This window comes from Triturus cristatus, chromosome 10 (genome assembly GCF_964204655.1).
Source record: "Triturus cristatus chromosome 10, aTriCri1.1, whole genome shotgun sequence".
NCBI lineage: Eukaryota > Metazoa > Chordata > Amphibia > Caudata > Salamandridae > Triturus > Triturus cristatus.
Window position 1 is genome coordinate 1102675148 of NC_140593.1, and position 23538 is coordinate 1102698685.

The 23538-nt window shown below is 46.4% G+C and overlaps 1 protein-coding gene across 1 annotated transcript in view; it reads right to left on the minus strand.

Annotated features, from left to right (window-relative positions):
• FAM20C (FAM20C golgi associated secretory pathway kinase) overlaps positions 1-16344 on the minus strand; it is a 305193-nt gene extending 288849 nt beyond the window's left edge. Inside the window, exons 1-2 of the mRNA XM_085629328.1 lie at positions 14698-16344; positions 3808-3995 (exon numbers count right to left, since the gene is read on the minus strand). Coding sequence (XP_085485454.1) covers positions 3808-3995; positions 14698-15248 — 739 coding nt within the window. The 5' untranslated portion in view covers positions 15249-16344. The remainder of the gene's footprint in view (positions 1-3807; positions 3996-14697) is intronic.
• Between the last annotated feature and the right edge of the window lie 7194 nt (positions 16345-23538).

Below are 23538 nucleotides of genomic sequence, written 5' to 3' on the forward strand. Positions count from 1 at the left end.
AGGTTTCAGTAGTTTAAACCTCAACCCCTGGTAGCTTTGGCACAGACCAGACCTGCTTATTTTAGAGACAATGTGTAGAGCATTTAGAAGTACCAAAAGAGTTAAAAAGTCAAAGACACAACACAGTAAAAACCCCACTACGATTTACAGAAATAGACACCAAAGTGACAAAAGTTTAATAAGGAAAACCAGAGATATGAATTAAACAAATGTAAGGAATAATAGCACCAAAAAAGCACAGTGTCACTGATATTATATGTAATCAGTAGACTGGTGCAAAAGGTGTGATTTGAGGCCAACCGCGATTGAGCCCTGGTTGGACAGAATAAGTGCATTGGTTGGGTTAAAGTCTTGAAGTCAAAATGTTTGAAAATGTTTCTAAGACCCAACACAGAAAAGGACGTTGTCACCTTTTGGGATGAAAAATCCTCCCTGAGTGGGCTGCCGCTGAAACTGTAGACACAGCTATGGAACCAAATGGCAGATACTTGATGCAGGTGGATCCTACTAGAGCCCTGAAGCTTTGGTGTGTGTCAGTGAAAGCTTTCGAAATCCTGACGCAGAATGGGGATTTGTCTTTTTTTCAGAAGGGAAGTCTTTATTGGAAACAAGCTGAAATTCAATCTGATACTGTGGAACCATCAATCAGATACTTTTTTCGTCTAGGTTCCTCTGCAGCTCGGGAGGAAACGTTTTCCAAAGTTTCTGAACTTTCTTCTGGTGCGCAAATACAGGAGTACAATTATAAGGCCCACAAGACCACAGGGAGAGAACTTAGAGGCCCCAAGGATGTTGAGAAGAGAACAACAGCAGAGTCCAGTATTTGTCCAGCTAAAATTACTCAGCTCAGCATTTCCAGTAAAGTACCTCTTGAAGCTTGATATGTCCCTTTAGCCACGCAAGCTGTCACACAACTGCCCCTTGGAGTCCACTTCTTTGCGCTGGGTATAAGAAGGAGCCAGTCTAGTCCTTCAGGGCTCTTCTTGGGGCACCCACAGCAGGTCCAGTCCTCCTCTGATCTTCCACAGGCCCAGAATGTGTTCAGAGGGTGGTACCTTGGTATGCCACAATTATGCCTGGCACCAGTTTGTGGGTGGGGGGGACTCCTGATTACTCCCTAACCAATGGGGTAAAAGCTCCCCGGGGCTATCCTACCCGCTGTTTCAGCAGTTCCTGCTTGCCCTAATGCGAATGATCCCACAGTACTCATCACTCTTAAAATCCAAGATAGAAAACCCTTCGCCACATGTGAACAGCATGTGTGCTCATCCAAAGGTGTGGTCAAAGTTATGAGCAGTCCCCTCTTCTGTGGTCACTCAAAACTGGTTCTAGGAGTAGTTTCTGTCCTACTGAGTTTAATGCCAACCTGACTAGGGTCACAAAAGACTGCTTCCTCCGGGTCTCTGTGGCATTTACTTTTGAAAGGGCAGATCACCTTTGAAATGAATTACGCTTTTGGGTTCATCATAACTGGTCTTCTTTCAAAGGGTAGAAAAACATCTGACTACACCCAGGCCATCGTCTCTGCTCTGGGAGCAGATTTCACACCCCTTTCCCACCTGATTCAGGCCACATCCAGGGAGAGCAGTGGCTGGATAGCTACAGCAAATTAGCCTTCAGCAGCTTCAGGTAGGGAAAATATAACTTTCTAAAAAGTTACATTTCCCATACATGTATTAAAAATCTGACTTTACCATTAGATTGGATCTATAGTGTGACTTTTTCTATGTTCCATATACAGACTGACCAGTGACGATCTAAGTTTGGGTCCCATTTACTGAGGGAACATGGCATTTTGAATGCCACACTTGTTCTCCTCTTGTGTATTATGCACCATAACTTGAGGTCTGAAAGGTGTGCTTAGGGGTGACTTATTTAATATTTTAAAACAGGTTGTCTTACCTGCCAACAAGTCTGTGCAGCAGGAATCACACTGCTGCTGTTCGGCTACACAGGGTAGGCCTGAAGCCATCTTTCTACTTGGCACATTAGGGGATGACACAATAAGAGCTGCAGTCCATGGGTGGCATTTAACTTTCCATGCCATGGGTGTAGTTTCACAAAAAACACAACAAATTGCCAGTACTGATAATTCTTCAAAATATTATTTTTCTGAAGCCTAGAACAAATTCTAAGGCAACTACCAGCATTTTTTAGCTTAATTTGAATTTATTTAACCATTTCTACATTTCGGGATTCCAAACTATTTCATTTGTAGATACCACACAAATTCAATAGCACATATTGTAATACAAACAACCATATTCAAGAATCACAAAAACACTCTCTCTCCAGATTCTTTTCTACTTACATATCACACTCAAACCACATTTATTACCCATACTGAACAACATCCACGCTTCAACAATAGATCACAGCCCCTGACTTAGCTGATTATTTAAGTAAAAGAACGTCAGAGGTCACAACCAGACATGACCTATTCAAAACAATAATCCTTCATAGTGCACAAAAAACAAATATCACATCTTTTTTATTTTATGAATCTCAATCATAGTGCACAAGAACAACTGTACAAATTCGCACAACGATTGTCTGGACAACACTATACAAGGTCGACGCGTTTCGAGTCCACCCTCTTAAAGAAGGACTCTCCTCAGGACCAAAGTGACTCTAAGAGCAGGACACAATCACTCGAAATAAACTGGCACGTAGACAAGTGGTACCACTATTTGTAAGTCAGAAGTATGTGTGCGGTATAAAGATCCAGTTTCTAACTGCGCCACTCTCCATCAAGCAGCTTTTCAGCTGACGTCTAACGAGACGCGAGGTCAGCGTCTATTCTGTCGATACTCGCTATGTTATTTTGCAAAGCGCGCGAGGCCCAGGGCACGGTCCCTTGCTGGTTCTATTGAATAGAACGCCACCCGTTCAAACAGTCCTTAATCTTGTTCGTTCTACGGGTGTAGTTTCTGCATCATATTCTATGGCCTTATAGAAATGTTAAACAGACCATTCAGGGGTTAACCAAGTCTGTCTTAAACATTTTAGGGGTGACAGCAAATACTCTGGGCACTGAACAGAAGTGCCCCATTGTGCATAGCCAAAAACCCAGCAATAAAATTCAGCAACAAAATGGGGTGACCAGGCAAAAAAGGTTTTTTTCTCACACATGGTATTTCACCTAAAGATTTCAGCTGCTTTCATGATGCCAAAGTTTCTAGGTGAAGTACTCTTGATCACAGGTGATCTTGCAGATCTTGTTATGCGGATGAGTCTCATAACTCCTTTCACTGCCTAACAACAAATGTTGCATTTGTCAATAATTATAAATAAAGAGTCTAAATTTTCATTGTTAAAACAAAACCTGTCACTATGCTGGCGGGACCGGCCTTAGAACCTTGATTTTGTATTGGACTGAGATCTGAGTAGCTAGTCATTTGTACCAGCTTCCAGTTCCAGGAAAATGGAGCAATTTGATTACTAATGTGGATGTTTTGAATTTGATCCTAATTCTTAGAAAAGGTAGAATGTGGATAAAATGCTCAAACCGCTCAAGAATTCCTCAAAGTTGAGCTGCCACCTTCATCATAAATAAATGTACCTTTTTCACTATACTGGGTAAGAACTCTAACTATACGTTTCATTGACAAACCTTGACAACTCTTTGAAAAGCATTGACAGCACTCTTCGAAAGCGAGAAGACATCCTGCAGAAGGCCGTCATGTATGAATTAAACCAAAACGATTACACATTTCACTTCATGACCATATTCTTCAAATTGAATGTTATTAGCAATTTGGAGGTGAATTATTAAAAGAGAAAACAAACTATTTATCATAAACTTACCAACACTTGTTATCTTTTGACTGACAAGATCTTGCAGTAAAGCTCCAATAGCTGGGTTGTGTCGTGAATACAACTCGTACCGGTTAATTCCAATGTGGAATTTTAGCCAGTTTGGATAGGAATCAACAGAGGTTTCTCCAGTAGGTACAAATTCTTCTTCTTCATTTTCTTCATTGCCTTCATTTTGCCTGAAATAGTTCAGAAAATAGTATTTTACATGCTGTCAGGTTTCAACACAACCAAAGTAGTTCAGAGCCTACACAACAATGGCTCCCAGGAGCAAGGCACAGAGCTTAACATCTGTGTAAACAAAACTGTAACAGCATGAGCTCACATTATTCTAAAACACATTCAAACGCCAACTGGAGCCTGAACTATGCACCAAGGCTGAGATACAGATTTCAGATGATAGTTATTAAATATGAGTCACCATAAAATGCACTATTGGTAACCTTGTGAATTAACCACAACAACTACAAGTAGACAGTGAAGCATGTAAACTATTACCTTTATCAAAATAAACTCATAGTATTGTCCTAGATTCTCCTTCAAAAAATATGAAATTGTTTTAATAATGCCAGATGATGACTGCAATGAGGGTAATAGTAATGCCTGAATAACTACTTTTTGGGAAAATATTACAGGTAATAAAAATTCATATCAGAAACATTCTAACATTAGAGCAAGGCCATTTGATATATCACTCTTGCTCTGATCTCACATAGTTGAGATTGCATAAGTGTTATAAATTAGGTTACTGGTTGACTGAGGTGAGAGCCCTGGTTAAGTAGGAATCATAATCCTAGTTGGGGTAAGGCACAAGCCAAGCAAACCTCAAATTAACCTGTGCTCAACCATCTGGCAGCTTGCACAGAGCAGTCAGGCTAAACCTAGAGGCAATATGTAATGTATTTGTGCAACACTTCACAGTAAATCAGTGAAAAGACCACACAAAAAGATATCACATCAAGTAAAAAAATATAGCCTAATTTTCATTAATAAAATAAGACCAAAATGACAAAAATATAATTAGTAGAACCGAAGATATCCAATTTTAAACAACTAGGTGAAAATAGCACATAAAAGTACAAAGTGCGAACTGTGGTTATCTGGTTGTGCCAGACCACAACAATTTCAGGCCAACCGTGAAGGAGCATGGGCCAGCTACCGGGACCCACCTAGGTCCACAGAACACAGTACCTTAAATTCTGGAGCTTGGTCTGCGCTGCATTGCAAGACCGCACGTTGCCTGGGGCTAGGTCAGAGGAAGTCTTGCAGTAAGGCTTTGCAGGGTTTGATGTTGTGTTGCTTTGGTTCCGAGGACCTGTGTGGCGAAGCTTTGAGGGCTTGGTGTTACTTTTCGCCAGTTCCAAGGAGCTGTACGGCGAAGCTGTGCAGGGCTTTGCATTGGTTCTGAGGAGCTATGCTGCGGAGCTTGGCAGAGCCTTGCATCAGGTTGCGGCAGTTCCGATGAGCTGGCAGAGGTGTAGCAAGGCTTTGAAGTCTTGGTGTCGCTCTGCATTGATTCTGATGAGGTCGGCAGCTGTGCAGTGAATCTTGCTGGGCTTCACGTCACTTCATGTTGGTTCCAATGAGGACCACAGCTGGGTTTGGCAGGAGCACCTTCAGGCCCCACTAACAAGGTTCCAGGACTGGGGTGGCACCACTTTGGAGGGCAGGACCCACAGATGACAGAGTCCAGGTGCTGAGTTCAAGGTTGTTGGAAGCCTGTTATGTCCCTGATGCTTCTGATCAGTGAGCCAGCCAACTAGCCCTTGTAGTTACTCTGGTTCCAAGAGATGCAGGTTCGTCCTTCTCATCCAGGCAAGAGGGCAGCAGGTAAGCACAGCAGGGAAACAGTCCTTCAGAGCAGCAGCTTTTCAGAGCAGCAGTCCAGCACAGTGGCAGTCTTTGTAGCAGCACAGCAGTCCAAGTTCCTGGCAGAGTATGCACAGGTCCGGAAGTGTACTGAAGAGTTGGTGTCTGAGGTCCTTCTTTTATACACTGCTGCCATGATTCTGGAAGGTGGGAGAATATTCTAGACAGAGGCTTTGAAGTGCATAGAATCCCCTACATCCCCTGCCCTGGCTCTACGTTGGCTGAAGTGACAATGCAGGGCTGTTAGGTCATTTATGTGGAGAGAGGACACAGCCTATTCAAGTGTGACTGGGGCTGGGCCCAGCTCCACGCTCCCATCTTGCCAGTAATGGTCCATTCAGTCACATCTAAGCTCCCCATTGTGTGTGGTTGCCTAGCAGGAATACACAAAGTCCAACTGCCAATTACACCCAGCCATGTGATCAGAGACAGGCTGCAGGTACCAAATGGCTAAGGCAAGAAAATGCCAACTTTCTAAAAGTAGAAAAAAAGAGGGGTTTGGTCAAGTCTATTGTCAGCAAGGGTAGGCCACTAATATAAAAACAAAAACAACATGCCAATACGTACATTACCCTATGCACTTTAGCACTGGTTGGTAGTGGTAACGTGCTCAGAGTCCTAAGACCAAAAATATTAGGTCCAGCAAAATGGAGGAGGAGAGGCAAAAAGTTTGGGAGAAGACCACCCTAAGGCTGACAGGTCTAACAGTAAGCTTGAAAAAATCAAGGGGAGAGCAAGAAATAAGACTAGGGGTGCGTCCCGTTCCCCAAATGGATACTAAACTTAATGAATGTGGATAGACCCACTATGTGTATGAAATGTAATCACTGTATGTAGTATGAACATGGACCCATTAGGTGTTCTTAAAAGACCCCTCACACACCAACCTGGTTGGTGTCATGCTTCCTCATTGGGGTCCCAACCGGGCGGCCATGTGCCCCTCGGTTGTGCTACGACGCCTGATTACAGCAGAGCTGGTGTTGTGCATATATGTGATGTGAGGTGAATAACTACAGTTAAAAATATCTCTGAGAATCCTTGCCTCTAATTTTAATATTGGCGGCTCAGGATATGGTTAAAATCAATATGTGTAGTGCATTTATTTAGGAGTTATTACCGTAAGTTGACTATGTGTGGCAGGCTACATGTTTCAGCCCATTAAAAAAAGTGAAAGGGCTTTCTTCAGGACAAGGTGAGTGATTAGTGAGTGGCAAAGGTGAAAGATGCCACGTGAAACCTGTGTGGTACCTACGCACGTGCTAAGGTGTGTGGTGTAAGTGTCGGCATACTCACTGACACTTGAAAAAATACCTGAAGGGGAAGGAAGAAGACATGACAAGACATATAATATATCGCAACATAAAATGCAATCTTAGTGGCAATATGAATGTGCTGTAGTCATTGTCTATATGACTACTACAGTGATTGGCGTGTTGCCCATGCTTGTGGCAACATGTAGGAGATTCTATGCATGCTGCGTCTGTAGGAGAATGAGTATGGGCGATTGAATTGTGAGCGCGTGTTAGTTAAAGCTGTAAAGCGTGGTCTAGTGCTGGTCAGAGGCTGCAACAGCAGGGGTGCCTAACCCACGGAACCCGTGGAGGATAGCGCTGACACCCTGTGGAGTCGGTAGGCTGTGCTTAATGTTGCACGGTGTCGTATGTGGGGACCACTAGAAGGCAGTGCCAAGTGGTCCATGGCGCACTGTGCGCGGCGATCAGGAATCTATTCATGCGATCATCTGACATTGTGCACCTAAGATCGATTTCAGATGTGAAATACGTTTAAAAGTTTTTTTTTAAATGCACAAGTGTTGTTTTGGTCATAGTTACAATATTTAGGGATATTAGGCAGATTATCGAGGCTCGGAGGGGGGTAGGGTACTCATCCAAGGCTCCAATTTGCAAATCAAAGAGCGCCATAGTGAGTACGATAGTCTATGCGGGCTCTCAAGGGTAGCACCATTGGAGCACGCAATGTCTTACTTGGTCTTGGAGAGTCATCCGCTGCAAACCTGAATCAGTCCCCCGTAGTCCCGGCTGGTGCTGGGTACCGCGAGGGAAGCAGCTTAAGTAGAGCGAGGGCAAGACCCGGTACGTGCAGGGATGCATGCTCGGGTTCGGCAGTGACTCGACAATCTGTTTGGTGTGGATGCGCGCGCATGCGCGGTCGTTGCAAAGGCGATAGACTGGATGTCCGAATTAGGGCGTCGCATTTAGCGGGCATCTTGGAGTGAGATTTATTCAAGGATTTTGGTAGTTTCTCTCAACATGATGGGGTTATTCAAGGATTTAGGTGATTATCCTCTCAACATGATTGTTATTGAAAAAACGTGTGTTTGTATCTCTGGGGGGCGGATTAGTCACAGACTTAAAATGGTTTGTTTGTATCTCTTGGGGTGTGGATTGGTCACGGACTTAAGAGCGTTTAATAGATGATTGTGTATTCTAGAGTGAGTGGTGTTGGTAAACCCTGTGTTTTCTTCATGGTGTGGAGTTATTCATGAGATTCTTGCTTGGATGAGTTAAGTCAAACGTCAATGTTCCAAGGTAGTTCACTTGCGGGTTAGCGCGGGTATTGCGATGGGGGAATGTCACCTATAGGCTGTCTGTGGGCACCGCATGTTTGGATCCAGAACCACTATAAATGGTGCGTTGCGCATGGTAGCGCGAGTACTTGCGTCCATTTTCCTTGTGTTTCTGGTGGCGGGCTTGTTCTCATGGCCACTGACAGGTGAACATGTGTGTGATGATCTACAGAGGTGTCCGGTGAAGCTGGTAGTTACTGTCTATTGAGGCTATTCCAAGGAATATTATCATTGAGGCCTATCTTATGGCTGGATAGGCGATAGATCCATCTCTGTTCTTTCTGTAGTAATTGGTGTTGGATGTTAGGCATGTTTGGATCCAGAGCCTCTATGATGACCGAGCGCATGTCGTTTGTCGTATGTCATGCCTCAAGGAAATGATTGGTCATTTTTGTGGTGTTTTTCTTGCATCTTATGGTGCTGCGATGTTCGCAAATTCTTGTCTTTACCTTTCTGTTTGTCATCCCAATGTAGGTGAGATTGCAAGGGCACACAATGCGGTATATGGCATGTGCCGTGTTGCAATTAGTGTGTTGTTGCAGTTCCCACGTCTTACCTGGTTCTAGGTGGAGATTCTTGGTAGTTTCAGTCAGATGGCACACACTGCAATTACCACACGCAAAATGGCCAGTGATTTTGGGGAGCCCCCAAGCATTTAAGACAGTGTTCCCTGGCTTTTGCTGTTGGACCGGTCTTGTCGATACAAGGGCATCTTTGATGGATTTTGCTTTTTTGTGAGATAGTAAGGGAGGGTCTCAATTGAGGTTCCCTGTCTTGAGGATTTTCCAATGTTTTTTTACGATGTTGGAGACTTTGTTGGAGACCGTGTTGAAGGTCGTGACACATGTCAATGGTATTGGTGTGGCTTCACGTGGATGTTTCTCAATTAGTCCTTCGCGGTTTTGATTTCGGGCTCGTTTTCTGGCTTTTTCAGTGATGTGTTTAGGGTACCCACAGTCCAGAAGTTTGTTGCTCAAGTCCTTAGCTTGGTCTTTGAAGTCTGCCACACTGCTGCAGTGTCTTCGCAGCCGTAGGTACTGGCCGTAGGGGAGATTCTCCCGCAGGGACCTCGGATGAAAGCTGGAAAAGTGTAGAAGTGAGTTTCGGGCCATTGGTTTGAAGTGCATTTTGCTTTTAAGATGACCGTTGTCAGCTTCGATGTCCAGATCTAGGAATGTGGTTTTTTGATGATCAGAGCTGTGTGTAAATTTGAGGTTCTGGTCGCAGGTATTGAGCCATCGGCAGAAAGTATTAAGTGACTCTGTGTCTCCTTCCCAGATGAGTAGGATATTGTCTATGTATCGTTTATAGATCTTTATTTCTGGAATCTGCGACATGTTGTTGGAAAATATGTACTTGGTCTCGAAGTCGTGTACATAGAGGCCCACTACACTGGGGGCGAAAATGCTCCCCATGATTGTGCCGTATTTCTGAAGGTAGAGCTGGCCTTCGAATTCAAAGAAGTTTTCTTTGAGCGCTAGTTTAGCGCATTACCAGATGACCAACAATATTAGGTCCAGCAAAATGGAGGAGGAGAGGCAAAAAGTTTGGGAGAAGACCACCCTAAGGCTGAGAGAACTAACAGTAAGCTTCTCATTCACAAGGCCACTGGTTTGGCATAACCCGTCACCTTTCTACAGACAGGCTTTGAGGGTACAGGTTAACCCGGCAGAAGCTGACTCGCATCATATCTGCTGCTTTAACAAACCCAAAGCCTAGTATTTCAGTTGTATGTTGGAACCACGCAGGGATTTATGACTCCTGCCAGAATAACGTGGTTCGAGCCACAAATTTGTCTTTACAACGCATTCCTTTACCATACAAGTCGTTACAACGACTTACCTTAGGGAAAACGCTGGAGTTGGAATAGTATAATTCACTGTTCCAGCTCCAGTCTGTGCAACAGTAGGAGAAGTATTGGACTTAAAGTCCAACATCAGTCCAAGAACGCCTTCCCTAAGGCAAATCGTTGTAACGACTTGCGTGGTTAAGGAAAGCTCTGTGAAAAAGCATTTGTGGTTCGGACCTCGTGGTTTAGGCACAGCGTGGTTCGAGCTGCGTTGTAAACGCTGTTGCCCAGGTATTTCAAATAGGTGTAATTAGGGCAGGATGTGCTACAAACTGACAGCTAGTATGCCAAATGATGCACACAGTGAATAGATAAGTGAAAAACATAGGCTTGCTTTTCATAAGACTGATTTGCAGTGTGTGTGCATGTGCGAGTGTGCGTGTGTGTGCGTGCATGTGCGCCTGCGTGTGTGTGTGTTTGTGAGAGTGAGACAGTTGGAAAGTTGTGCGTGTCTGCGGATGTGCCAAATCACACAGTGTCACCATGTGTCATCCGAATCCGCTTTCTTCACATGGTCACCCTGTGAAGAGCAGATACCACATAATGGCAGACAAGGTGAGGTAGAAAGCCATGCACTCAGGGTTGGTAGGGTAAGTGGGCAGAAGTACTGCCCTGGCAGTTCTTTGTTAAGCTCCACCCCCTCCAAGGCCCCACTCCCTCATCATATTGTGACTTTTATAAGCTGATATGTCTGTGTTTGGGTGACAGTTTGTGTGTTTTTTTGGATGAGGGACAGAGGGTTTATGCTTCTGAGTTTGTGTGTGTTTCTGGGTGCTTGTGTGTTTGTGTGTGTGAGAGAGTTTGTGTGTGAGAGAGTACGTTTGTGTGTGTGAGGGAGCGAGTGTTGGGTGTATCTATCACTATATATAATAACCTACACATATGTGTAACTATCTTATTAGACTGTGAAACTTTAGTTCAATAGGAAATCAGTGATATCGCACTGCCAGCCAGCACTTTGTTACTGTGGTGTTACAGAACTCCCCAATAGCTTATCACATCCAGATATGAAAATACATCAGTTTGTTTTAGAGTATGCGTCACATAACCATCAAAGCTCCACATTTATATTAAAAATACATTCAATCCGGAAATAGCTTCCCTTTAATGGTCACTCAGTGTCTGGGCCTTCTCTATGCTTCATTCGCTTTCCTCACCACCCAACCTCCAGTTTACTACATGGCTGCTGTTTATGCAGTAGCCTGCTAAGTACCAATGCCAGGATCGCCGGATGTGACGAAGACGAATTACTTTTCCATGCAGTTATCTATCATATTAAGACCAAACGAGGAAGAAAACAGCAGGTTTGAGTGTAGCTGAACACACCGCAATAAGCGCTGCTGAACGGTTCTACCTCTAAAACTATTTAAATAATATTTACGACTTACAGTAACGTATTTAATGTATTTTTAAGCCTCGTTTAGGTTTACAATTTTATATTCACATTGTTATTTAAAATATTTTATAAACACAAAAAACACCCCTCTAAGAAAAGCTGAGATTTTTGGCACCTCCCCCTCAGTGCCCCCATGGCACAGTCCTCAGCCTTGGGCCCTATAGGGCACTGAAACATGATATAGACATGATATAGAACAGTTGATTAGCATGGAGTCATGCGTCCTCCTGTGTTTAGGTGAATGGCAGTCTGTGTCTAGCATTCTTTGCCTACACCTTTAAAGAAGAGCTCGGTGTTCAGCAGTGGGTCTGAGAAGCTGGTGTAACACTACACATTAGTTCTGTCAGCGATTACCCACAACTGAAAATGTCCTTTTTCGAATGAATATATAGATTGAATAGGACTAAACCCCTTGTCTGCAAAATATTCCTCTTTGTCGAACCCACTCTTACAACAAAGTCTATTATTGATTTTGTTAAATGATAAATGTGATTATAAGCCTGGCCTTAATAACCGGTGCAGTCATGTGCGGCAGGCAGCTAAATTACCGACAGTAATGATGACAGATCCGCGGGCTACTTGTTAGGACATCAAATACTTTACTGCTGGGAGATGTGCATAAAAGCCTTTCTGGAATATCAGAAACTGATTTATATTTTGTGTTCGTGGGAGCGGTGGGGCGGGGCGCTTTATAGAGGAGTACTTTTTGCTGCACACGAGCAGGAAAGTGTCAGACAGGATTCGTGTATCTCGTGTGTTTGTAGGGATTAGGTTGTGGCTGGATTGTTGAATCCAGAGTGTGATGGGAGAGTGGCGTGGAGAAACAGCTGGTAGGGTGCTAGACAGCACGGCGTGCAGTTGATTTAATATGACATTTTACAGATCTATGCAGTCACATACATTTCCCATTCGAGGCATGAAGGGAGTCGCCCATAATCACACAATGTGTGATCAAGTAATGATGCCGAGATTAATAACACCTGTTTCTGAATTTCAAAATCGGCGATTTAACCCCAAGGTTTAGTTTACTCCATGACGACATGTGTGGCTTGCATATATTTTTTCTGAGAAGCTGCACATGTGAATATCGCATTACGGAACCATACACACGTGTCTCCGTATGAAACGATGCATGTGGCATTCGAAATCCTCTTGCCGGTAGATAATAGTTGTATTGTGTTAGGCCTTCTGAGTTGGCTCCTGCACTTCTATACAGCAGTTCGATGCCTCCCGGGGCCTGCTAATTATTGCAGCAGTTAATACTGCAGGCACACCATTGACATGTATTAACTGTTAGACAATTTAAAAGTCCTCAGTTTATCGATATCAGAAGGATGAAATGTTGAGCAGGCCTTGCCATGGTTCACACTATTCATCAATGAACATATAATTAAATAAGTCGCTCTTCACTGTGGGGACTCCTCTCAAGCTGACAGATGCGTTTGTGGGGTTACGGTGAGGTAAATTCTGACAGGCGATATCCTCCGTCTCCCCTGGATTGCAAGAGGGGTCCGTCATACCAGAGACACTTCTTTCATCCCCTCCGGATCTCTCTGATTTTACAAATGTTTTGTTTGCCATGGGAACAACTTTTTAATGCATGCAGCACGTGGCCTTGAAAAGCGGAGGCGAGATTTAAGGGACTGAGACGCAAATGAAACATAAGGTCAGCGATTTAGAAGGGCGCTGAGTACACTCGCGGCACAAACACAAGCCTGGCCTGTGCGAGGCTCGTGCCCGCTCCTGGTGCCGCGTGCCAGCTTTTAATGGCTCCGTCTGTTGACTGGGAGGGCCCAGTGCTCTCGGCTATTGACTTTAGAAAGCATTTAGGACATGTCTAGGTTAAACGGTGCCCTTCGCTTCCTTCGCGGGGATGCCTCGAGGAGTGCCCGTGCCTCGGCCTCCTGCTGCAGCCGCGGAAGTGTCTGTATTGACCTCGGGGGCTCGAGACAGGGAGCACCGAGACAGGTGGAGGCCACGATCCCTCCACGGGCAGTTCTTGCCGCCTGCTCAAGAGTCCTTAAGCTCGGGCTGGGAAAGGACCATCTGCTCAGACAGTCAATGGGGCGAGTGTGCGCGCTGCCTCCGGCTCCTTCGTAGCCATCACCCCGGCGAATGGCAACCTCCCTCCAACTCACACCCTTTCTTCCTTCTATTACCGAGACATGTCAAAGCATGCTGCGGCTTAATGACCTATCAGCTCGGTGTGTGCTCCCTGTCAGCAGGACACTGCAGTATGTGCAGCAGGTGACATAGGATAGGATGTCTAAACATTGATAGGTGGTACTGCACAACCTTACACCTGTGCAGGTGGAGAAGGTGGGAGCGGACATGCTGTATCTGTGGGGGGCAAACCGGAGGAGGAGGAACACACGGTTATCTGTGGGCTGCTTCTACCGGCCTCCCATCCATGCCTCCAGGATTGAGGTGTTCACTGCCCAGAGGCCATTGAAAGGAAATGTAAAGAGAGTAAACGTATCCATTTATGTGACTGACTAGCTGAACATGCCACCTTTCCAATGTATCAGTCTTTGAGTCTACCTGTCTCCCTACTTACCTACCCATCTGCCTGTCTGTCTGTCTATCCATCTATCTAACTGTTTTTCTATGTATTGCTGTCTGCCTCCATCCATCCATCCATCCATCCATCCATCCATCCATCCATCCATCCATCCATCCATCCATCCATCCATCCATCCATCCATCCATCTATCTATCTATCTATCTATCTATCTATCTATCTATCTATCTATCTATCTATCTATCTATCTATCTATCTATCTATCTATCTATCTATCTACTTGCCTGCCTGTATGTATGTATGTCTGTCTATCTGTCTGTCTATCTGTTTTCCTATGTACTGCTGTCTGTCTGCCTACCTGTCTGTCTCTATCTAGCCATCTCAGTATCAGCCTGTCTTTCTACCTATCTATATCTGTCTATGTATATCTATTTATATAGCATCTCTCTATCTATCTGTAGGTCCGTCTTCCTATCTATCCGTTCGATTATCGGGCTATCTCCCGGCCCAGCTAGCAGTCTACCCGAACCTCTAAAACTTTGGATTAACGAGCAATAAAGGACCCCCCCCCCCCCCCCCACACACACACACACACGCTTCGCTCCCCGCCAATATGACCCGATGCACCGTCACATCCCTCAACCCCCACTCCTACTCACCACTCTTGGTTCCCAGCTGCCTTGGGGTTGAACCTAATGTCGCTGTTGACGTTGAACAAGACGTCGTCTTCCGTCAGGTCCGGGACGTTGACCTTATAGAGGGGGTGCCCGAAGAGCGCCGCCAGCCTCGAGTGGTCAGCGTGCCCCTTGCTGACACTTCTGTCCTGAATGAGCTCTTTTTGGTTCAGGTCCCTGCTCAGGCCGTAGGGCTCCGGCCTCTTGAACGCCTCCCCCTTCTCCAGGGCGCCCATCAGCTTCTCCAGCGAGTGCGAGGACAGGTTGGAGCTGGGGTCGCTGCTGAAGTCCTGCAGGATCCGCAGCGTGTGCTTGTTGGGCCAGCCCGACTCAGCCCCGTTCTTAGTCCTCTGCTTGCCCCAGCCCTGCGCCTCCTCGCTGGGCTTGTGGGCGCACGAGCAGCCGGTGGTGGCGTCCGTGCCCACCGCGCGCTTCTCCAGCTTTGGTAGTAGGTCGATCATAATATGCATCGTGCAAGCTATCAAAAATACCATCAGGATCAGCACCCTGAACTTACGCACCAAAATCATTTTCATTTCCAGGATTGCAAATAAATTAAGACTTTTATCTTTAAATATATACTTAATATAAGCTCTTTCACAGAAAAAGCCTTACTTTGTGTGGAGAAAAAACATATATATAAATCATTTAAGTCAATAAAGTTCTCTTCATATATTTCAGGAAATAAATAATCTGAAGACGGTGACTACTCATATGGTTCGGTTCTCAAATAATTGGCACCAGCAGAGCTACAAAATTGGCATCAAAAAATGAAAATATGTAATTAACGAACACACGTGCAAGATATTGAATTACGAAGCAGGGCGCTCTTATTCATGGAGGGATACATCCATTTGTTTCTATTCAGGAATTTGAAAGGCCGGCAGGGAGAAAGGGAAAACCGCTTCACCTAAGGAGTCAGGAGATAAATAAAAAAAAATCCAGTATTTTCGTCTCCGGCTGACAGATGTTCCACATGTCTCGAGAATCACTCCTGGGTGTAGCAGCCGGCTCGCCCCTTTTTCTGCGAGTCCCTCACAAACATTGAGAGAAAAAGGCCGGCTTGTGTTCTGCCTCCCACCCCGGCTGGGCATCCATCGCGCCCGGTGCTCAGCGGGCGCGGTGTTGACTCCGGTGGGCGCGCGGCTCTCTCCTCCCGGCTGCGGTGGCGGGCTGGCGCGCGGCAGCGCTGCACATTCCCCCTCGCGCGCTTGGCACAAACAACAGGCAGAAGAAGCGGCGTGTCTCTCGAGGCTCCCACCGTTCCCTGGTCGCAATGATGGCCCCAGAGAGCTAGGTGTCCAAAGGCAGGAAAAGGCGAGAGAGAGAAGTCTTTGGCAGGTGCAGAGGTCCCCTCTCGGCTGCGCTGAATGCCGAGGACTGCTCGGGCTCGTAGTGCTGCGGCTCCTGCCTTCGGTGGGTGTGTTAAATATTATGAGCCAGCCGTGAATCCAGCCTTCCACACGTCACAGCTAAGAGATTGGCTAAATCAGAGCTACGGTGATAGTAACAGGAACAGCCTCGACCAAATGCACTGTTTTTACACTCCTGCTGCTCCGAGGAGGGCAGGGAGAGGGCGTCCGATTCTCGGAGGTCTGCAAAAAATCCCTCCACTCACACCGCCTGCGCTGTAATGGTACAGTCTGGCGGCCCGCGTCCGGGAGCGCGAGAGCTGCCGCGTCATTGTCTGAATGATAGAGGCTGCGTTTCTACAGCATGTGCACATTACTACTACCGGCCGCCTGCAAAAATAGATCAAAATTAAAACCTCCTGTGCGTCTTCTTAAGGAAGGGAAGCTGGCCTCGGTTTGATGTTTTACGGCCTATAGCTGTCTTGAGAAACATTCCAGGCTCATAATACAACTCTGGCAACAAACTTAAATGAAACTTCCCATCTCTCCACACACGAACATGTAAACAATTATCTCCGATTATAAACGTGCCACGTTCAACTCTTGACATTGACACACCAGAACCAACATGAGTTTTTCATAAGTGCCACAAAACTCTACACACCTTTGTCATCCATGCAAGGTAGCAGCTATACCTTAGTGCAGTGGTTCTTAAGCAGTAGTACAGGGTCACATGGGGGGCGCCTACTTAGGCGGTCCACGACTGCTTAGAACATGAAATTATGCTAACAGATTAATGCTTTTGTTTGTGTATTCAATAAAATATGTAAACATTGCTGCACTTGTTATAAGAATGCTTGTTTCTGTATTTTTGTGTATTGTTTTGGGGTTCCAATCATTAAAATTTCTTAAGCCAGGGTCCCAGGCTTTCAGTAATGACTCATTGGGGTCTCCAGATTCCCATAATGATCCACTGTGGGTCCCTGGATCACAGTAATGCATCCAGGAGGGTGCAAAGAAATGAAGATTCTGAGAACCACTGCCTTAGTGCTACGAATAAGGGGCCGATTTCGATCCGGGTCGGAAGGGCACCGAACGCGAACCGGCCAGAAAAACTACGAGCCGTACGCATGTTTTCCGCCCGACTCGTACAGCTGTACGAGCGAGCAAGTACGATGCGAGATACATGAAATTCATCGACCAAGTCGTTTCCAGGTCCGGACTGCTCTGTATGTCTCGGCCGTAAGCTAACCGTGGCGTGCAATGGATGCAATTTACGACCGAGCCAGTATGATGCACGCGTCGGACTGCCGGTGCGAGCCGGAGTGCCCGGCTCGCCAAACTTCCGGGAAGTTGTCTTTGGGGGTCCACGTCGGACCACTTGTCACCCGCTGCCCTACGACTCGGACACAGTGGGAGACCCAAGGGTCCCCCCAACACATGTTGTAAATTGAGACAATGATGTGATTAAGCATTTACTAAAGACATTAATTCCCCTGTTATAGATTGTGTTTTCTCTGTTATGTTGACCGAAGCTTGGACTCCATTTTGTATTGTCATGCCTCCACGTGTTCCCCACGAGAAGAGTCCAACCTCTGTGTTAGTTGCTCTCGTAATCTGCCCAGTAACAGTCTATAAATAGCTCCTTTGTCCATCTGGCGCATGCCCAGACTTGACCACATCTGTTATCAGTTAGCCTTGCTTGACCATGTTTTCGCGGGCTCAAGGAGTGCGTTAGCTCCGCCCACATATTGATTCAGTATCGAAAATGACCATAAATGGTAATGTTCTTCGTCTTCATGTTGTATCCACCCACTTATGAGCCCCTCTACTGTGTATAAAAGGGGACCATGTACGAATGTTCTTTGTGCTACTCTATGCAATACTGAAGAGTGTTGTGTGGATTGTAGGACCACCCTTAAGGGTTAATAAATGCTGTTTTTGTACTTTGCAGTTTCCGTGCCAACTTCCTTATAGATTCCATTACAGGAGAGCGAACCCTTGTGTCCTGCGGGCCTAGCTGGGGCCTGTATTCGTCAATTGGCGCCCGTCACGTGGGGCTCATCGGCGACTCGGATGCTCGAAGGATTGGTCGCGACGAAGGTGAGGAATTGGGCCGGGGACGTGATCACTGCCAGCGGCGTCTTAGCCCTGGCATCCCAAGGTTTTTCTTCCTTCCCTTCCGAGCTGACCGTCTGGGTGGCGCCGGTCCTCGACTGAGACCTCTTCTGTCGGTCTTGCCGTGAAAGCCGTTTGGGCGATTGTGGAGCTTGGCAGTTGGAATCTGGACTCTTGATTGGTAAGAACCGGTGTACGGTACTTGCTCCGAGTTTTTGAAGCCTGATCTGGCTATTTGAGTTTGATTTGTGATGACTAGTCATATTTTGGATTTGTCTTTGTGAATATATATGCGTTGCAACACATATAGGCAGGTAATGTGGAGAGATTTCTCCAGAGCTGTGTAACTTTGAACGGCGCAACGATTAAGTGCCATTTTTCTATAATATTGCATATTTTGCATTATTTCTGAGCATGCCTGCTTTCAGCGCACTCCGTAAGTGGTGCTGCTGTTTCGGAAACCGGTTGAACCTCGAGGAATCTGCTCCAGCTCCCCCAGAGGGGACTCCTAATAGGGATATGTATGTGAAGCATGGTCTTTCCTCCATAATGTACATCACAGTATGGAGGAAATATACAAAGAAGGATCCTGAGTTGCGATGGCCTTTGTATGGATCGTTTGATATACGTAAGATTGAGTATGTGGAACAGTGTATGTGTAAGCGGCGTGCTCGTCAGGATATGTTTGAGTGTGTGCGGTTGTGGGTGAAGGAGGTGCGTGAGCGAGAGAAGCGTGAGAAAGCGCTGTTTGATAAAGAACAACGGAAGAATGATCATGTGCGAGCACAGGAAGCGAAGCGTCGGGAGGACAGAGAGCAGACGGACAGGCAAGAGAAGGAGCGTAGGCTACAAGTTTCGGGTCAATACGTTGTTCGGCAGCCACTTTATCCTGTCCTTAATAATCTTGATGATGATTTTTCTTTACTAGATCGCCCTCCGCCCCCTTATGTCGGCGCATCTGCTCCGAGGCTGCAAGATTCTGGCCCGGGTCCGGGTAAGGTAGATACGCGGTCTATGTTATCAGCCGACCAAATGGCTGAGCTTCGGCAAATTTCCTTCCGTGCACTTAACGGCAAGATATCCATAGAGGAATTATTTCATACTTGGGAGGCATGGCAGGAGAGAGATAAAGTGTATTTTCTGGGTCATTTCGCGGATGAAGTGATTGATGCTTTCCGGAAACGTTCTGGTGTTTTTGAGCCCGACGAAGTGTCATCGGATGCTAAAGCATTGCGTAATGGTGTTTTCTCTTTTTCTAAGGCTCGGCGGCTGTTCGCCTTGCGGGACGAGGTGCTGGTCTATAAAGAGAAAGCGCGCCAGCGAGCAGGGAAGGAGCAGCAGTCGGATTCGTGCACAGCAGAGGGCCACTCATCCACCTCCCAGTCAGATAAGGATGACATAGTGCATGTTAAACCAATGCGAGAGGCGGCGCCTTTGTATGTTCCTCCTAAAGGAGCGGGGACTAGCTCGGACATTACCTCCGCCGATGCTAAGGGATATTTCGTGTATAATTGGGTTTACACTCCGTGGCATAGAGCTGATGTTATGGCATTGAAGAATGCGCTGCCTGACCCCCGCAAGAATCCAGCGGCCTTCTATGAAGAAGTCGAGGGGTCTTGAATTCTTGCGTCATGACTTTAGCAGACATAGATTTGTTCTTTGGGCTTATTCTACCACCAGACATGTGGCGATCTGTGCGGAAGGTAGATGATGTTGCCACTTTTAAGGCTCGATGGTCTGACCTGGAGGATGAGGATAGGGAGAGGAAGCCTGCGCAGAAACCGCCCCAGAATATTTTAGATCTCCCTGCTGCTATTGTGGCTAAGTTGAAGACAATTATCCCCCCTAAAAAGATTGACTGGAATATGTTAGCTGCATGTAAACAGAAAGTTGACGAGTCAGTTGCGGACTTCTTTACGCGCTTTGAGGAGACGTTTCATGATTTTAGTGGACAGTCGCTTACCGACGATACGGGGCGCCACCTTTTTGCGGATAAATATGTAGCTAATCTGCTGCCGGCAGTTGCGGCCCGTCTAAAAGCGAGTGAAAGTTCTTGGTCCTCCGCTACACCGACGGCCCTCCTGACTATCGCCCAGTATTATGAGCGTCAGGAGCAAGAAGCAAAGGGCCAGGAGGAAAAGAAATCGAAAGATTTGAAAACAAAGGTGATGTTGGCACAAGTCTATGGCCCGCCTCGACGGGGTAGTAATAGAGGTAGGGGAGGATCTTATGGTCCTCCCTCGGGCCGGTCTGATTTGAATAGGAATCAATGTGTGTATTGTAAGCAATCGGGTCATTGGGCTAGGGACTGCCCGGTGTTGCATGCATCGCGCCAGGGGCATACCCACGGTGGCCCGCGAGGTAGAGGGGGTTTCTCGAACTTTCGAGGGAATTCTAACGAACAGGCTCGTTTTGAGTCTGCTGGGCAGCACCGAGATAGATCAAATGTTTTCGATCGCCAGCATCAGTGTCAAGCGTCAGGGATTGACCGGTCGGGGTACCATGACTCTCAGCATGCATAGGATTGCGTTGGATGGGGGTTAGAATCAGTTGAGGTACCGGTCGATCAGAAGGGCCCTTATGTATCGGCTGAGGTTTTGGGCTCTACTGATCAGTTCCTAGTGGATACTGGAGCGACACGTAGTGCGCTATCTAAGCAATTGGTTCCGGGGGCTCCCCCATCCGGCTTAATGGTCACATCGGTAGGGTTCGATGGTACACTCTCCCGAAGCCCTCTTTCACAGCCCCTCATGTTTAAGGTTGATTCTTTTTCTGCACCCTGTCCGTTTCTGCTTGCCCCGTACACACCGGACAATATTATGGGTCTTGATATGTTAAAGCACTTTAGGGCTACTATCCGCTGCTCCCCTGCTGGTGTGCGAGTAATATTGAATGACAATTACCCCCGATCTGAACGGATGTGTACGATGTCAGAGGATGCGCTGTTAGCTACCCTCCCTCATGCTTTGTGGGCAACTTCGGATACTGATGTGGGACAAATGGTGATTCCGCCGGTCCACATTAGCGTCCGGGAGGGGGCGGTGTTACCACGCCTCCCACAGTACCGTATTTCCCAGGAGGGTGAGGAGGCTCTCATACAGATAGTGCAGGATTTGATAACGGTTGGGGTAGTCGAGGAAGTCCCCTACAACATTTGTAACAGTCCGATTCTTCCCATACTGAAAAAGGATACGGATGCCAGAGTTTATCGGTTTATAATTGATTTGAGAGAAGTGAACAAGATCGTGATACCTCAATACCCAGTGGTTTCCGATATCACGACGTTGCTTACCTTGGTCCCGCCTACGGCGACCATGTTTTCAGTGATTGATTTGAAGAATGCCTTCTTTTCCATTCCCATTCACCCTGATAGCCGATATCTTTTTGGGTTTACATTGAATAATAGATCTTATCGTTTCTGTAGGATTCCCCAGGGCTATACAGAAAGCCCTAGCATTTACAGTCAGGCTTTGAAACGACAATTGGATTCCTTTGTTCTGCTCGAGGGGGTCGCCCTCATTCAATATGTAGATGACATCTTACTGGCGGCTGACACCCTGGAGTTATGTGAAAAAAGTACGTTATCCTTACTTTCCTTTCTAGCGTCCCGCAATCATAAGGTATCTAGGAAGAAATTGCAATTCTGTAGACCAAAGGTGACTTATCTGGGTCACCTTTTGTCTAAGGAGGGACGTGCACTCACACCGGATCGTATCCAAGTAATTTTGGATACACCGAGACCATCCACACAGAAGGATGTGCGTGCATTTTTGGGCCTTGTTTCTTTTTGTAGACAGTGGATATTGGGGTTTTCGCACATAGCTAAGCCATTGTTAGCCCTTTTGACAAAGGACACGCCTATCCCAATCCCTTGGTCAGATGAGTGTGATACTGCTTTTCAGCAACTACGACAGGCCCTTTGTTCAGCACCAGTGTTAGGAACCCCTGATTATGCAAAACCCTTTTCGTTGTATGTGCATGAGAAAGATGGATGTGCATTGTCAGTTTTAGTGCAGATGCACGGCGATAAGCAGCGCCCATGTGCATATTTTTCGGCTGTACTTGATCCTGTCGCCCGAGCATTACCAGGGTGTTTTCGCTTGGTTGCGGCGACAGCTGTGTCAATACGCCAAAGCGAGGGAATTGTGTTATCTCATAAGCTGTTGGTATTAGTCCCCCATGCTGTCGATGCCCTGCTTAATCAAACAAAGACGCAGCATTTGACCAGTGCCCGTTTAACGGGATATGAGTTGACGCTTTTGGCTCCTCATATTACGTTGAAAAGGTGCGTAACGCTAAACCCGGCAACATTGCTGCCATACCCCGAAACCCAGCCTGAGGCGCGGAAAGCGCATGATTGTATTCTCGTGACTGAGGAACAAACAAAGGGTCGTATTGATCTCCAGGATACGCCCTTTCCAGATGTAGATGGAGAACTGTGGGTGGATGGATCCTGTCTGAAGCTACCAGATGGTACGACTTCAGCAGCATACGCAATTACCACATTACAAACGATAGTGGAGACAGCACGCATACCACAGAAATCAGCTCAAGCAGCGGAACTGATAGCATTAACACGAGCATGTGAGCTCAGTACAGGATTATGTGTGAATGTTTATACAGATAGCCGCTATGCCTTCGGAGTAGCGCATGACTTCGGCCTACTCTGGAAGGAGAGAGGGTTTTTAACGTCATATGGAGTACAGATAATGCATGGAGAGTTAGTTCATAATCTTTTAACTGCATTGACATACCCGAAGAAAATTGCCATTGTTAAGTGTAGCGCCCATAGGAAAGTGGTTGATAAAGTTGGAGAAGGGAATGCGTTAGCGGATCGAGTAGCACGGGAGACTGCGATGCAGCCCGGTACTACTGCCATGTATGTAGTGAAGTCACAGGTGGAGAGATGGCATGATGCGAAGGAGGAAGTGCGAGAAATGCAAAGGACCGCTTCTGACAAAGAGCGGGAACAATGGGCTAGCGAGGGAGAACTGGATGACGAGGGTTGCTGGAGAAATAAGCAGATGGATAGATGGAAATTACCCACGGCCTTTGTACAACCTATGGTTCAGATGGCACATGGGCTAGCACATGTTGGAGCTTCCGCAATTGTGAAATTGCTTACCCAAGTCTGGGAGCATCCAGAGATTGCTAGCACAGCAAAGAGGGTGGTGCAGACCTGTATGATCTGCCTGAGGTATAACCCAGGAAAAGGTACTCGAACTCCAGCAGGAGGATTTGTGACACCCACTGCACCCTTTGAGGTTCTGCAGATGGATTACATCCAGCTTGAGCGCTGTAATAATTTGAAGTATGTTCTAGTAGTGGTCTGCGCTTTCAGCAAATGGGTTGAAGC